Source organism: Schistocerca nitens, chromosome 9, assembly GCF_023898315.1.
Source record: "Schistocerca nitens isolate TAMUIC-IGC-003100 chromosome 9, iqSchNite1.1, whole genome shotgun sequence".
Classification (NCBI taxonomy): domain Eukaryota; kingdom Metazoa; phylum Arthropoda; class Insecta; order Orthoptera; family Acrididae; genus Schistocerca; species Schistocerca nitens.
In genome coordinates this window covers 346304061-346320610 of record NC_064622.1, presented here as the reverse complement: position 1 = coordinate 346320610, position 16550 = coordinate 346304061, and the positions used below count along the sequence as shown (strand labels likewise).

General features: G+C 40.3%; 1 protein-coding gene across 1 annotated transcript in view; it reads left to right on the top strand.

Annotated features, from left to right (window-relative positions):
- LOC126203401 (phosphatidate cytidylyltransferase, photoreceptor-specific) overlaps positions 1 to 9498 on the top strand; it is a 113816-nt gene extending 104318 nt beyond the window's left edge. Inside the window, exons 9-10 of the mRNA XM_049937708.1 lie at positions 6260 to 6394; positions 6560 to 9498. Coding sequence (XP_049793665.1) covers positions 6260 to 6394; positions 6560 to 6649 — 225 coding nt within the window. The 3' untranslated portion in view covers positions 6650 to 9498. The remainder of the gene's footprint in view (positions 1 to 6259; positions 6395 to 6559) is intronic.
- The last annotated feature ends 7052 nt before the right edge of the window (positions 9499 to 16550 follow it).

The window sequence follows — 16550 nt, the reverse complement described above, 5'->3', positions numbered from 1 at the left end:
AATCGTGGAATACAAGACACTGGACCGACTGACCTACACAGAGGCTAAGAGGAAATTTGAGAGGCTACATCCTGTGTGTATGACATCCACTTATACCACCGCTACAACAACAGTTCTAACACCTTTGGTTCTGCTGTATACTGTTGGCTCTCAGAGCCGTCAGACTCCACCTGCCCCTTGATGGTGGGGAGGGTACACTTCTGTCCCTGTTGCTCCTGCACCACTTACTTCCGGAGCAACGCCCCACCAACCATCATTGACATCAGTCCCCAATTCTCAGCTGGAGAAGCGTAAGTCTTTTTCCGCTCCTCTCGCTAGGAAGGGGTCGCTTGGGCCACTCCATTCCCAGTTTCCTATCAGTAGCGAAGCAGACACTCACTAGTGGCTGAAGCACCCACAGGTAGATGGTCGTAGGGCTTCACAGTCCTCTTCAGTCCCTGAGACTGAATCAGTGAAGTCCTCCCAGCCAGAAGAACCTAAGGAGCAGCGACAGAAACCAAAAAAGGAAAAGACCCCCAAGAACCAAGTCAGTGCAGTGGCACCCACACCACCACTACCTACAAGCTCTGCATCTGAGAATGAAGTGAAGATTCTGGCATCTGCTGAGAATATACATCTCGCTGGGCCCTCAGACACAGTGGATGTGGATCACACAGGTACTCAATCGGTGGCAGCAGGTGACCCTGAGGTGTACACTGCCTCGTGGAGTGTTTCATGCCTTCCCAGCCTCACAATAATGTCATCCTCTGGTGGAATTGCTGCGGTTTTTCCACCACCTGGCTGAGCTACAGCAGCTGTTAGGCTTTACACCTGCTTTCTGCATTGCCCTCCAGGAAACCTGGTTCCCAGAAATGCGGTCCCCCGCCCTCCACGGCTGTAGGGGATATTAAAATAACTGTAGCGAATATAATAGTGTGTCAGGTGGAGTTTGTGTCTGTCCTGAATTGGTATGTAGTGAACCTGTGCCCCTTCACACTCCTCTTGAAGCTGTGGCTGTCAAGGTAAGGACAATGCAGGAAATAACTTCCACCAGATGGTACAGTACCCCTGAATGTATTGGCTACACTGATTCATCAACTCCCTAAACCTTTCCTAGTTTTGGGAGATTTTAATGCCCCTTGTTGGGTGGCACCATGCTTACTGGCTGAGATAGAGATGGCTAAAATTTACTGTCTCAGTTCGACCTCTGCCTCCTAAATACTGGCGCCCCCACACATTTCAGTGTGGCTCATGGTACTTACTCGGCCATTGATTTATCACTTAGCATCCGAGAACTTCTCGCATCTGTCCACTGGAGAGCCCACAATGACTTGTGTGGTAGTGACCCCTTCCCCATCTTCCTGTCACTCCCCTGGCGTCATGCCCTTGGGCACCTACCCAGATGGGCATTAAACAAGGCAGACTGGGATGCTTTACCTCTGCTGTCACTGTTGAATCTCCACCACATGGTACCATCTATGTGGTGGTTGAGCGGGTCCCTAGAATGAACGTTTCTGTGGCGGGAAATGCAGTCCCTTGTTCCTTAGTGTGTCCCCGGCGAAAGACAGTACATTGGTGGTTGCCGGAAATTGCTGAGACCATTAAAGAGTGTAGGCAGACTCTACAACGACATAAGCGACACCCTTCTCTGGAGCACCTAATAGCTTTTAAATGGCCCTATGCCGGCTTGTAAAAAGATGGAAACGAGTGTTGGGAGAGGTACGTCTCGACCATTGGGTGCCATACATCACCTTTCAAAGTCTGGACAAAGATCAGATGGTTTTTTGGGTACCAGACCCCAACAGGTGTCCCTGGCATTAACATCGATGGTGGACACGAACGCAATAGCCGAGCACTTTGCTCGAGCCTCTGCATCGAGGAATTACCCCCAGCCTTTCGCACCCTCAAATGGCGAATGGAAGGAAAAGTCCTCTCTTTCACTACATGCCACAGTGAACCACATAACGCCCCATTTACAGAGTGGGAGCTCCTCAGTGCCCTTGCACATTGCCCCGACACAGCTCCTGGGCCAGATTGTATCCACAGCCAGATGATTAAACATCTCTTATCCGACTACAAGTGACATCTCCTCGTCATCTTCAACCAGATCAGGTGTGGGTCCTGGAGTCGTGTGGCCTACTGGCTCCATGCCAGGGCAGTTTCCACCAGGGTCGCTCTACCACTGATTATCTTGTGTCCCTCGAGTCTGCCATCCGAACAGCCTTTTCCAGATGCCAACACCTGGTTGCCGTCTTTTTTGATTTCCGAAAAGCTTAAGACACGGCCTGGCGACGTCATATCCTTGCTACATTATATGAGTGGGGTCTCTGGGGCCAGCTCCAGATTTTTGTCCAAAATTTCCTGCCATTGCATACTTTCAGTGTCCAAGTTGGTGCCTGTCGTAGTTCCCCCATATCCAGGAGATTGCGGTCCTGCAGGGCTCTGTATTGATTGTATCTCTATTTTTATTGGCCATTAATGATCTAGCAGCAGGTCTAGAGCCACCAGTCGCACCATCTCTGTATGCAGACGACTTCTGCATTTCGTACTAGTGTTGCTGAGTGGCATCTACAAGGAGCCATCCATAAAGCGCAGTCATGGGCTGTAGCCCATGGCTTTCAGTTTTCAGTTGCCAAGTCGTTTGTCATGCACTTCTGTCAGTGTCATACCATTCATCTGGAACCATAACTTTACCTTAATGACGATTCACTCACTGTAGTGCAGACATATCGATTCTTAGGACTGGTTTTCAATACCCGATTGACTTGGCTTCCTCACCTCAGTCAGCTTAAGCAGAACTGCTGGCAGCACCTCAATGCCCTCCGCTGCCTGAGCAACACCAACTTGTGTGCAGATCACTCAACGCTGCTGCATCTCTACGAAGACCTTGTTCAATCCTGCCTGGACCATGGGAGTCCGGTTTATGGCTCGGCAGTACCCTCAGCGTTGCGTTTACTTGACCCAGTGCACCGCTGTGGTGTTCGACTGATGACGGGAGCCTTTAGGAGGAGCCCGATGACCAGCATACTGGTGGAGGCTGGAGTCCCTGCATTGCAGATCAGACATACACAGCTGTTTGCCAGTTATATTGCACACATTTGTAGCTCTCCCGAGCATCCGAATTATCGTCTCCTTTTCCCAACTGTGGCAGTTCATCTCCCGCATTGGTGGCTGTGGTCAGGACTTATGATTGCAGTTCGCGTCCGATCCCTTCTCTCTGAACTGGAGTCCTTCCCTTTACCACCTCTACACAAGGTCCATTCACGTACACCTCTGTGGTGTAAACCTAGGCTGAAGCTCCGTCTGCATCTTTCAAATGGCCCTAAGGAGTCACTTCACCCAGTGGCCCTCCGCTGTCACTTCCTCTCGATTTTTGACATGTCTCAGGGCTCTGAAGTGGTTTACACTGATGGCTCGATGGCTGATGGTCATGTTGGCTTTGCCTATGTTCACAGAGAACATATTGAACAGCACTATTTGCCAGATGGCTGCAGTGTTTTCACTGCAGAGCTGGCGGCCATGTCTCATGTTCTTAAGCACACCCATTTATGCCCTGGCGAGTCGTTTGTTCTCTGTACTGACTCCTTGAGCAGCCTACAAGCTATCAACCAGTGCTACTCTCACCAGCCTTTGGTAGTGACCATTCAGGAGTCCCTCTATGCCCTGGAACAGCCCAGTCGTTCAGTGGTGTTTGTCGAGACCCCAGGACACATCGGCATCCCAGTCAACGAATTTGCTGACGGGCTGTCCAAACAGGCTACACAGAAACCACTTCTGGAGATCGGCTTCCTGGTAACTGAACTGCACTCATTATTATGCCGCAAGGTTTTTTGGCTTTGGGAGACGGAATGGCATAACCTCAATATGCACAACAAACTGTGTGCCATTAAGGAGACTACAAATGTGTGGAAGCCTTCCATGAAGGCCTGTTGCAGGGACACTGTGTTCCTCTGCTGGCTCTGCATTGGCCACGCTTGGGTGACCCATAGCTATCTCCTGCTCCATGAAGACCCACCTCAGTGTCGGGGTAGCAACCAGTTGACAGTGGCCCATATTCTGTTGCACTGTCCTACTTTGGCTCCCCTACATCATCATCTTTGGTAACCGGACTCATTACCATTAATTTTAGCAGACAACACCTCATCTGCTGATTTGGTTTTACGTTTCATACGCGAGGGTGGGTTTCATCATTAGATCTAAGTTTTAGCGCATGTCCTTTGTCTGTCTGTGTCCTCCACCCTAGTGCATTTAGGCTGGAGATTTTAATGTGTTGGAGAGTGGCTAGCTTATCCTTTTTATTCTCATGGTCAGCCAGCCATGGTAATCTGATCTCCATGTTTTACTCTCTTATCCCTGTTTTGTACATCCCTCTGTGATGTTCTTGTCCTATTTTGTCCATTTTAGTGTTCATTGTCCTTATGTCATTCTTGTGGTTTTTCCTTTCTTCCAGCTTTGTGTTGTATGTCTCATTTGTTTTACTCTTGCCCTTGTGGAATTATTTTAATTGGAACAAGGGACCAATGACCTAGCAGTTTGGTCCCTTCAACCCCTCTTCAAACCAACCAACCATTCTGTAAGTTCAATGATGTGTTTGGCTGTATTGAAATTATAGCTATAAAACTCATTGACAACCTACCTTAAGAAATAAAGTGTTTGACAGATAGCAGAAGTGTTTTCAAATGTACGTTAATGTTGTTTGTCCCTTTCAAGTATGATAATGTAAGGGAATGTTTAAACAGAAATAAGCAAATAATAATAAGTGTGTAAATGTCATACACAGGTGTGCAAAACTTAAGTACAGGAGTAACTTTCATGTGATATGTCACTGCCAAGTACCAGCTCAATGGAACTTGGACCATATGTAGAAAGAACTGCTACAGTATAGTACATAAGGGAACTGAAATGACTATCCAAGGACATGAACAGAAATGACACTTTTATTCAAAGAGAGTAATTACACTGAAGTTGTTGTGATTTATGATGGTCAGGACATAGTTCTTAATAAGATGTGTGATAGCCATGGATCAGCGCATGCACTGCAACATGCTCCCACGCTGCCCACAATGTTGGTAAAAGGTTCTTGTGGTAGTGTGTTCCAGTCTCCACTGGCACAATTGACAACTGTTGGAATGTTGTTGGCGCATGTGGACTGCTGCAGTACGTCTCCCCACCACATCCCACACATGCTCAGTGGGATTTAAGTCTGCAAGAATAGGCAGGACAGTCCATTCGCTGAATATCCTGTCTTTCCAAGAGCCCATCCACCTGCACTCTTTGACATGGTCATGGATTGTCATCCATAAAAATGAAGTCGGTGCAGAATGCATTACTGAAAAGATGCACGTGGGAAAGGAGTACAGTGTCACAATAACACTGACTAGCAAGTGCACTGTGTTCAAAGATCTGGAGGTCAATACAGCCATTCAACATTATGCCTCCCCACACTGCACCACCCGGACCACCAAAACAGTCATGTTTGACAATGTTCCTACCTCTCACCATATGAGAGTATGGTCCCAGAGATTTGTTGAACATGGTTGTTTTGGAGGTCCAGATTTTACGGTGTGGGAAGGCATAGTGGTGTGGGTATGCTCACCGGAAAAATTATTGTGATGCTGTAGTCCTCCTCAATGTGTCTTGTGGGGTGCATTTGGCCCTGACTTTATTTTCATGGATCACAATGCATGACCACATCAAACAGTGCTGGGTGTAGGAGCCCTTGAAATGAAAGGAAATTCACAGAATTTAATCTCATCAGACACATGTGGGATGCAATAGGGAGACACATTGCAGCATGCGTATATCCACCAATAACCATCCAGCAGTTGTCAGCTGCATTGGTGGAGAATGGAATGCCCTGTCACAAGAACTCCTTGCCAACATTGCCACCCTATTAACAGACAGGTTTCAAATTTTGTAATATTTGGGGGAGCATAACAAGTCGCACTGACTTCAGTGTTATTATTGTCTTGAAATATAATGGTCATTTCTGCTTGCATGTTTCTTTCAGTTACCTTCTGTAGTAACTTGGCAATTCTTTCTATGTGTTGTCCAAGTGTGACTGAGCAATGTTACTTGGCCGTGACACCTCATGCAAAAGAGTTTTGGACAGCACTGTGTAATATAAAATTGGCAGAGGCCACATCATAATGTGTATTATGAATGTACAATTCAACTAAATGTAAGAGTTCCGAACTACTCACTAGTAACTAGACACCTAAAATTGCCCTGAATATCAAAGTTATTTTAAGAAATCGTCTCTCTTTCTCTTGGCAAATAGGACTTTGGTGACATAATACCTGGACATGGAGGAATTATGGACCGCTTTGACTGTCAGTTCCTGATGGCAACATTTGTGAATGTTTACATTTCAAGTTTCATTCATACGGCTTCTCCTCAAAAATTATTACAGCAGGTAAGTTGCATTGTATTCTTTCATTTACAGTTTTGTAGGTTCATATAGAGTGAAACTTTCTAGGTAAGTTACATTGTATTCTTCCATTTACTGTTTTGTAAGTTCATATAGAGTGGAACTTTCTTGATATATAATTCTTTATTTTGTACCATTTCATTTTTTCAGGTTTACAACCTGAAACCAGAGCAGCAACTGCAACTTTTCTATACACTTAAAGAAACCCTGGAAAACCGTGGAATCCTTAATTTGCAGTAACATCTCACAGTGGAGTCATATAAAGATGTATGATGAAGTATCCTAACTAATAAGCCACTTAATTCCTCCCGCCTTCCCTTTTTTCCAAGTATTTCCCCAAAAAAGTGCAATGACTCTAAAAGTGTAGCAGGGCACCCATCTTCATCTCTCCCAGTGCACATAATGTTCTTCACAGCTGTGACAGCAGTTCTCATGGCAGATACCAAACTATACATACATCAATTCATTGTGTTCCAGGCCATGTAGCTAACTCGTCATGTTAGGTACCAAACTCTGAACTATGTCATCACCCACATCTTTATCTATATGCACAAACCATCAAGTACACAGCTACTGTGAATTAAGATCTGCTTTTTTATGCAATCTTCTTTAGTCTTTTATAGGAACTATAACCAGAAATCTCTTTGCTTGCATAATGAAGTTATCTATGCATAACCATGTTTTGTTTGTCTCTTTGTATTTGAAATATTCTCTTTGTCCTCAATGTATTTGTTTTATATTTGCTGCTTGTTCTGTGACATGCATCAGATGCCTGCCCCCTCCTCATCTGTGCCCCCTCTTCCTGTCTCCCTAAGTATATCTCCTAAGGAGTAGCTTGCAAGTTCAGTATGAGGAGAAAGAGAGAGAGGGAGAGACAGAGATTACAAAACAAGAAATTTATATGAAAGATTTGCTTTCTATTAATAATAAATTACTTTCCTACATAATTTCAGATGTTAGTATATTCTGAGTAGTATAAAACATAAAATGTTTGTCAGGTTGTGCACTTCTCATTGTAACAATGGTTTGAGACACTACAGGTGTCACAGAATTTAACATATGTTAACTGTAATCTTTTTTCTGTTATGTTAAAGCTTATAAGAGCATAAATATTTCATGGAAAATTTTGATCTCTACTTGTTGTTGTAATTGTATGATTGGTTGTGAGTGGATGACTTTCACAGTTCAACAATTTTAACAACAAAGTTAACTGCTAGTGAGTCACAGGAAGGTTATCCTTCAATTGAATGTTCAGGTCCATCCCACAAGAGCCGCTACACAAGAAAAGCTTTGTCTTCATGTTTTATTGATACTAATAAATTGTGAAAGCCAATCCATCCCCAGTTGAAACTGTTTGATTAAGACCATGTTGAAATGTGTGACAAATGTATATTTTGCATGCAGAATAGTGTTAATTAAGTTATAGTATTGATTATTTTATTGCTGCTTGATTCCTGACTACAAGTAATTGGACTTAGTGTAACCTTGCGTTTTAGGTTTATATATTTTTTACATGGCTGAAAAGTTGTTTTAATAATAATATACTTATTTGAAAAAAGTGATTATCAGTTGACAAAAGATGATTAAAATTCTAAAATCATAATATAAAATTATAAAAAGAAAGTTACAGACTATAAGAATGCAGTAAAAAATACCTAGTCCATATGCATGCAGATTATAATAGAAGAGACATAGAGTAACTGTCTAGATACACAATTGAAATTTTTGTCACAGAAATTTGTCTGTCGTGACCATTCCTCCAGAGTAACAATGTCCCCCACATCTCCATCCCTGTCACTTTCTGCATATTATTCATTCTTATCACTTCTCTGTAACTCTTGAAAAAATAACTTTTGTTTAAAAATTTTGAGCTGTACTGTATTCCTCATAGTGCTACCATCTATCCTTCATAGCTATCCCTGCCTCCTTTTCTTACATGTCTTAGTATAATTTGTCTTTGATAACAAGTGAGCAGCTGCTTTATATTACTTTTGTAAGCCGTGGAATGCCTAATACCTACAGAGCTTTTTTTATTTTTCTTCGTTGATAAAGATTGACTAATCTTCTATTTCCTGAAGCATTTGGATGTAGGAGATTGATTTGAGAAATTTTATATGTAATTTATAATTTTTTTCTTTGGTATGACCACATTAAAAAAATTATTTGGAAACAATATGATTCCTCTAAGATTTGTATATGTGCACACTAATATGTGCCACAGATTCTTTGATTTTATTGTACAACAAAGTAAAAATGAAGAAACAGTATTTGCCTTTTGAAACATAAGTGATTAATTCCACATTTAATTCAAGCTCTTAGCTCTCTAAGAATACTAGAGTATTTGAATGATGATCTGGAAATGTAATCGTGAATTGGTACTTACTTTATTGTTACATATGGATGACATTCCTAAGCTGATTTTTTTATCAGTATTTCTAACTTTATAAAATAACTTTGTTGGAGCCTTGCCTCTTTTGATCCTGACTTCTTAATTTGAGAGCAGTGTAAATAATTGAAGGGGGATAAAGAGTTTAACTTTTTCATATTGACACATACTTAAAAATTAATTATACTTGCCTGCGTTAGTGCAGTATGCAAATGCGATTTGACCATTTGGTCCTAGACATTGCTGAATATAACTATCTCGGCATTTTATAACTCAATAGAATGAAAATTATTAAATCAGAGTAAAGGTAATTACTACTTAGAAATATCTTCACCTCAGGTGAACAATTCAAATACAGTGCAGTAAGAGTGTCTTATCTACTGATTTTATATTTATGCACCAGGAGATCACTGTATTTTTAGGCCAAGTACAACTACTTCATTTGAAAATGCATTTCTCGTGGACAAAAAGACTGAAGGAAGTAATGAATTCATGTTTAATGTTCTTTTATTTAATTTGAAATTTTTACACAAAGTGCAATAATTTAATGTTCCCCATAAAATGAATGTTTAAATGTTTTGTGTGTTTGGATTTGCTAATATTAATATTATGTATTACATTAATAAATGCAATATTGCAATTGACTGGAAGAAGGATTGACATCAAACGTCCAGAATGGAAGGAATGGACTGGCGGGGGGGGGGGGGGGGGGGCTGTGAATCTTTTGATTTTCAGTTTATTCAAGTAGAGAAAAACTGTCGTAGTCAGTTTTAAATAGTCTATAATCTTTCTGCTGGCTGTTTTGATGTTCTGTTCCTTTAGAAGTGTCTGTGTACAAGTCTACCCAAACCCTTATTCCAGTTTGTGAACTTGGAAGTAGCAATCATTCATAACAGTCATGTGTGCCCATAAATGTTACCTACATTTGTCTCAATGTCTGTATAAGTCGATGTGCTATTGTGTGATCCAATTATTACTCCTTAATTTTTATTATTAAACAAAGAATATCTAGTCAGTGTTTTTTGTTAGTATAGAATGAAATGCATGACATCTACAAGTATTATTCCAAAGATGATGTCTTATTATATGTGATGCATGCATTTAGTTTTTAGATCTGTAGGGACCATTACTACCAAATTGACTCTGAATGTGGCAGTGTTGTGTGAATCCATCTTAGGTAGTACGTGAAATGTGTTTTAGAATAAATTCAATTTTATATGATTCAGATTATGGTCCATAAAAAAAGGGCAAGGTAGATGGCATTCACACATCTCTCCTACATAGCAATTTGTTCGTAATAATGCATATATTATGATGATATATTAGAGAGGAGATGTCTTTACTTGGTAGTACACGTAATTTTTACATGTTCTGTAACTGGTGTTTAAGCTGATGATTAATGTTTGTTGTTATATGTATAGGCATTTATATCAAATGTTAGTAATGTACCTGTATCTCCTGTTGTTAATTCAAATGTTTTATCTCCATTTTGTTTAATTTCTATTTCTGTGTTATTTTAATAAAGCATTCCAACAAATCGTCTATGTATTATTTGATAGAATGTCCAGGATGGAATAACAACAATCCTGTCCCTGCCGTGTCCCTGCACACTCCCGCAGGTCTGATACTGTGCTAATATCTCTGGCATATGCACGTCCACGAAGGTCTCACTAAGTTAAGTGATTAATATTGAAATAAGAGCTAATTTAGTTAATATTACATTTTAGACTAGTGCATTTACTTCTATGCTGGGCTATCTAATGAAGGTTTCACTTTTATGAGCATATTCAGATCGAAAAGAAAGTATTTCCTAAAGGCCAATAGTCATTAGCTTTGTTTACATTTTAGGCAAAAATTTCAGGCAAGTGAAGATGTTTATTTTTTTGGCTAGGCTTAGCAGTTCAAAGTTAAATTAATTTGTGTCTGTCATACTGACTTTAGGTAGTTAATTAGAACTTTCAAAAGTAAGTTTAAAAGTTTATTTGCATTAGCATTTAGTTACATGTTAGTACAGGCTATGAAACATCAGTGGTCTTGTGCCAAGTTATTCTCTGCTTTTGTGTAAATTTTTCTATCAAACCATATGTGACAAATGTGGTGGTTACCATAGAAATCTGAAGGAAGGGGTGTTCTGTGAAAACTGTAGCTTATGGTTTCATTGGGGCAAATGTAGCAGCGAGGAAGTACGGGTAGATCATGAGGCTCCTCCATGGCAATGTAGGTTATGTAGAAAGGACAGAAGGCAAAGATTTGTTGCCCTTAAGGCTGAATTAGAAAATGCGTATTTGGAATTATGTAGGCTAAGAGGGGGGAGGGGGGGGGGAGATGGGGTGCTGGGAAAAGGTAGCAAGCAAAGGGTGAAAAAGGGAAACTGTTGAAAAAACTTTAGAAATTCTGTTAATAAATCGGTTTGGCTTGCTATCTGAAGTAGTAGAGGAAGGGCTTCATCCATATGTAGCTGAATGTTGGTTGAAACAGAATAATAGCTTAAAGAAAAAAGACAGGTCAGGATCAAATCAGAATAGGAAAAGAAGAATTTTGCTTCTAGGTAGCAGTCATGAAACCAAGTGCTAGCCTTAGCCAGGTGACAGAAAACTTAGGTCAGCTATGCAAGGACTTTGAGAAGGAAGATCAGGTAATTATAGTTGGGGAGCAGGAAACAGCATGGCTATGAATCCAAGATGTAGTATTAGGAGTGACCTGGACAAAATAGGAGCAGAAACTGGGCACACAAATGTGGGGTTTGTGGAGGTCTTTCAGCAACATGATCGGCCCTGGGTAAACGCTGCTCTAAGGTATGTTAACACTAAGCTGAACAGGATGCTCCAGACACTGGCAAAATCTCACATGAGTGTTGTTCCAGTTGATGCTATTGGTAGGTGGGGATATGCTACACATGGCCTGTACCTAAATAGGAAGTGGAAGGGTAAGTTAGCATCTCTATTAGCAGGTACTGTAAGGGGGGCCACAGCCACACAAGGGATGATCCCTGCTGTTAATGGGACCAGGCAGACAGGTTTTTTAGGTTAAAGCCAAAGTCCAGACAGACAGTAATCAAGAAAAATAGAATAAAAGAAGCTTCATGTACAGTAAATAGGGATAAAGCTAAGGGTAGTATCAATTTACTTCATCAAAACATCATGGGAATAAAAAATATAGTAGATGAGCTGTTACTGTGTTTAGATGATCCCAAAAATAAGCATGAGATTGGTATACTTTGTCTGTCTGAACACCATGTAACTGTGGGGATGGAAGTGTCAATATAAATGGGCACTATTTAGCATCTTACACTTGCAAATCTAGCATGGATAAAGGAGGGTTGCCATTTACACAGAATAAGGGTATAAGTACAAAATAGTAGAAGTAAGCAAATTTTGTGTTGATCAGCACTTTGAAGTTTGTGTATGTGAACTACAGTAGATAATGTATTGTTGGTATTAGCAACAGTGTACAGGTCCCCATTAGGAGATTGGGAGCTATTCATAAAAAAGTTTTACTCCCTATTACGCTGTCTGTCAGACAAAAAGAGGAAGTTATTAATCAGCGGTGATTTCAGTGTAAACTTTCTAAGCAATTCTGATAGGAAAAGTGAACTAGAAGTGTTATTAATGACATATAACTTAGAATCAGTGGTCAATTTTCCTACATGTATAGCTCAGGACAGTAGCACTCTAATAGATAATGTATTTGTGCAGCAAAAGGATTTATGCTTTCCCAGTGATAAATGGATCATCAGAGCATGATGTACAACTGATTAACTTACAAAGCTTAGCAGGGTGTACAGTTCAGAAACCATTAAGTAAAAGTGTGAGGCTGGTCAACCTGGTATCTATAGAGTACTACAGAGAAAGTTTAAGAAATGTTAATTGGGGATCTGTATATAATGAGCCAAATGCCAGTGATAAATGCAACATATTTCTTGATAAATTAAAATCCCTTTTTGAACATAGTTGCCCCAAAAAATTACTGAATGTAACACCAAACAGTTTTCAAAGAAACCTTGGATTACAACAGGTATTAAAGAAAATTGTATAAGGCAGCAAGAATTAGTAAAGACCCAGAAGTAATTTTAGACTCTAAAAATTATTGTAACATACTGAGAAAAGTTGTCAGAAAATCAAAAAATATGTGTATTAGAGATGAAATTAATAACTCAGGCAATAAAATGAAATCAGCATGAAATGTTGTTGGAAGAGAGACAGGAAAAGTAACCACTGGGGTAGATAGTATTACTATTAAAGAGAACGAGACCATCTTAACCAACAGTAAACAAGTAGCTAATGTATTTAACAACCATTTCTTAAGTGTAGGTAAAAAAAAATTGATGAGAATAGTTCGAAAGAAAAAGCCATGCAGTACATGGAAGTCAGTTTTGAGAAATCCTAGTAAGATTAATTTTCATCTAACAACCTCTTGTGAATAAGGAAAATTGTTAAGTCTTTGAAAAATAAATGTTCTGTTGGAGTAGATGACATCTCTAACTAGATATTAAAACAACGTGGAGCAATTACAGCTGATGTTCTGAGTCAAATCAGTAATGCATCACTAACTAAGGTATTTTCCCAGACAGGTTAAAATAAGTCACTGTCAAGCCTCTCTACAAAAAAAGGGGACACCACAGGTGTCACTAATTACCGGTCAGTATCCATGCTCACAGCATTTTCAAAAATTTTCGAGAAAGTAATGTATTCAAGAGTGCCAGTTTCTTACCAAATTCTGCTTGTGAGTAATGGTCGTAGGTAGTCAATGGCCACTACCGGCAAAGATTTTGTTGGTAGAATAGGTTGAACTCACCCTACCTACACTAACCTGAAGGTTTTATCTTCCAGAAAAGCAGACAAGATTTCAATACTTTATGCACCTTGAGTCATAAGCTATTAAAATAACAATATTCACCTGTTTTAACCACTCCAAAATGGCCCCAGGCATGATGAGTATAGCATATGAGCTTATTTTCTGCCTGTATGGGTATACAGACAGTCAGGCATTAGAACCGAAGTTGTCTTCTGTAGAATACCACCCCATTCTGCATCTTACAATGTGATTTTAGCTTTGCAGGTGAGCCAAACTCTCGAATTGCTGTTTCATTTCTAACAGTTTATATCAGTACCTTGCATGTGTACCACATTTCTACACGGATCCAAGAAAAACCTCCTATTTGTTTCATCTGTCATAAGCTTCACATTGATATCACACTCCTGATCATTAATGAATGATAAGGGCTCTAATCCTTCAAGCAGCCTAGACAGAGCATCAGTTATGACATTATCTTGGCCCTTGGCATGTGGAGTCTTAAAACTTTGTTTCTGCAAGACTAGCAATAATCTTACTCATCTCAAATGCAATAATTTGCAAAAAGCTAAGTGCTTGGTGATCATAGTACAGATTTCTACAGTGGCCATGTAGACAGCAACAAAATCTTTTGAAAGCTGATACTTCAGCTAAGGCTTCTAGTTCTGTAGTAGTCACAACTCGTGAGAATCCTGCTTGCGGAAACTAGAGTATGTATGGTTGGTTTAACATTGATTGAATGTATCTGGAATATGAACACACAAATCCCCAGACCAATATTTGATGCATGTATTGATAGGAAAAAATATTGATTCATTTCTGGATGGTACAGTAACCCTTCACTGCAAAGTACTTGTTTGATTTTGTCAAAAGCTTGGCCAAAACCACAGTGTACATGCTCTTTGAGTAACTGTGAAAGAGCCTCACTGTTCAGCAGCTGGTTCAGTTTCTTAGACCTGGGGACAGTAAAGTTCCTTACAGCACTTAATTTGTGGTTATCAGGTTCAGTTCTCAGTGGTGTGGCGACATGACAAAGAAATGTTATATTATTGCATCCAAATATGGGTTTCTGGAAAGGTACTGTAACTCCAGTGTCTTCAAACATTTTTAATTTTTGTAGTGTGTCAATATGTTGTGCTCAGAGGTATGTCAGTTTGTTGTACCCAAGAAGAGGTAGGTATTAATAGGTCGTCATGAAACAGAGTGACTCTATCTAAAATGAAATGAAATGATCGTTTGGCATTGTTGGCCGGGAGGCCCCATGCGGGGAAGTTCGGCCGCCATATTGCAAGTCCTTTTTAGTTGACGCCACTTCAGTGACTTGCGAGTCAATGATGATGAAATAATGTTGAAGAACAAACAACACCCAACCATCACGAGGCAGAGAAAATCCCTGACCCCAATCGAACCTGGGACCCTGCGCGTGGGAAGCGAGAACGCTATCGCAAGACCACAGTACACAGTGACTCTGTCTAATAATTTAGGTACTAATTGTGTATCAAGGGCAGACACAAATACTCCAGAGCTTACATTTAACCCACATGGCAATATTGTAACTGTTGGTTTCTACCAATGATGAATTTAATTCATTTAAATGATTTTCTGGCCAGTGGGATCCGCCAATATCATTCTCTTGAATCAATACTCGACAGGCATTTCACTCTTTAGAGACTGAATTTTTTATTCCAGATTTTCCAGCCAAGATCTGTCCAGAATTAGTATTTTGTTTATTTCCTTCGTGTCAAGCACAAGATGTTGCTACCCACTAGTTTAGATACAGCAACTAATGGACTGCAGCAAGGACTCTTTGAATATTTGATTATTCCTCAGTCTTATCATTTTTCTGATCTCCTTCGTAACCACTGGGTGTTTGGCCGCAGGGAAACACTGTCAGAAGTGTGGCGGTATGTCTCGTGAGGAGACACCTATCCATGGATAATACTTGGACTACCTCAGAAATGGTATCATACAATTTCAATACTTGTTCTAATTCTGTTCTGTGTGAAGCATGGATACAATTCAATTCATTCACATTTGTATGATTCACTGTAAATTTGCACGCCTGTAATCACAATGCTGCAGGCTAGGGTCTGTGAGCTTTCCAGTGAATCTTATCTTAACTCCTTGGCAGAATGAGTAATCAAATCCAGGGTGATGTCATTACAACTTATAGTTTGCTGAAATCCCTCTGACCAGAACCACAGTATACTATATAGCATATAGATTGCTAGCTGAGAGGTTGATCACTGCATTTCTCTCACTTAGAAAATCAATACCTATGATGCATTCAGTAGTTAGACATTCCATGATGGACATGTATGACACCACCATTTTTCCCTATTTGATCTGCAGTATAGCTTGGTCTGGATTTGGTGCTAACTGCTCCCATAGCCTAGCATGCACCTATATGGAGTGTCAGTACATCATGGTGCTCACAATTTGTTTAAGCAAACTTCCATATACAGCAGTCAACTGTGCACCTGTGTCGAGAATTATCATTGTAGATACCATATTTGCCTAGTTATCATTGTAAATATCACATTTGCTTGGTTTTAACTGTGGATTGCACTTTGTTATTCACATATTTATCACATTCGGTGTGCTCTTGTACATTCACGATTACTCCATTGTTGTACCTAATTAAATTCATGGAATGCTGCGTGCTCTACTGTTCTATGAGACTGCCCCAGGGGGGCACCTTCCAGCCTCACTTACTTCATTGACTTATTTTGAGTCCGGTTATGCTCACTCCAGGATCACAACTTCTGGACTGCTGCTCATGCCTGTCACCATGTCTATGTGCCACTGTCTATTTGGTGGACAATAGTGTTGGTTGTGATCACATCTGTTGTAATGATTTCAACTGCCATTTTGTTCATAATGCTTGTCTTGCTGTGGGTATGGTTATGTGAATGAGATTGACCATTTGATCTACATCTCTCTCTACAGTGGCGGCTGTTACCA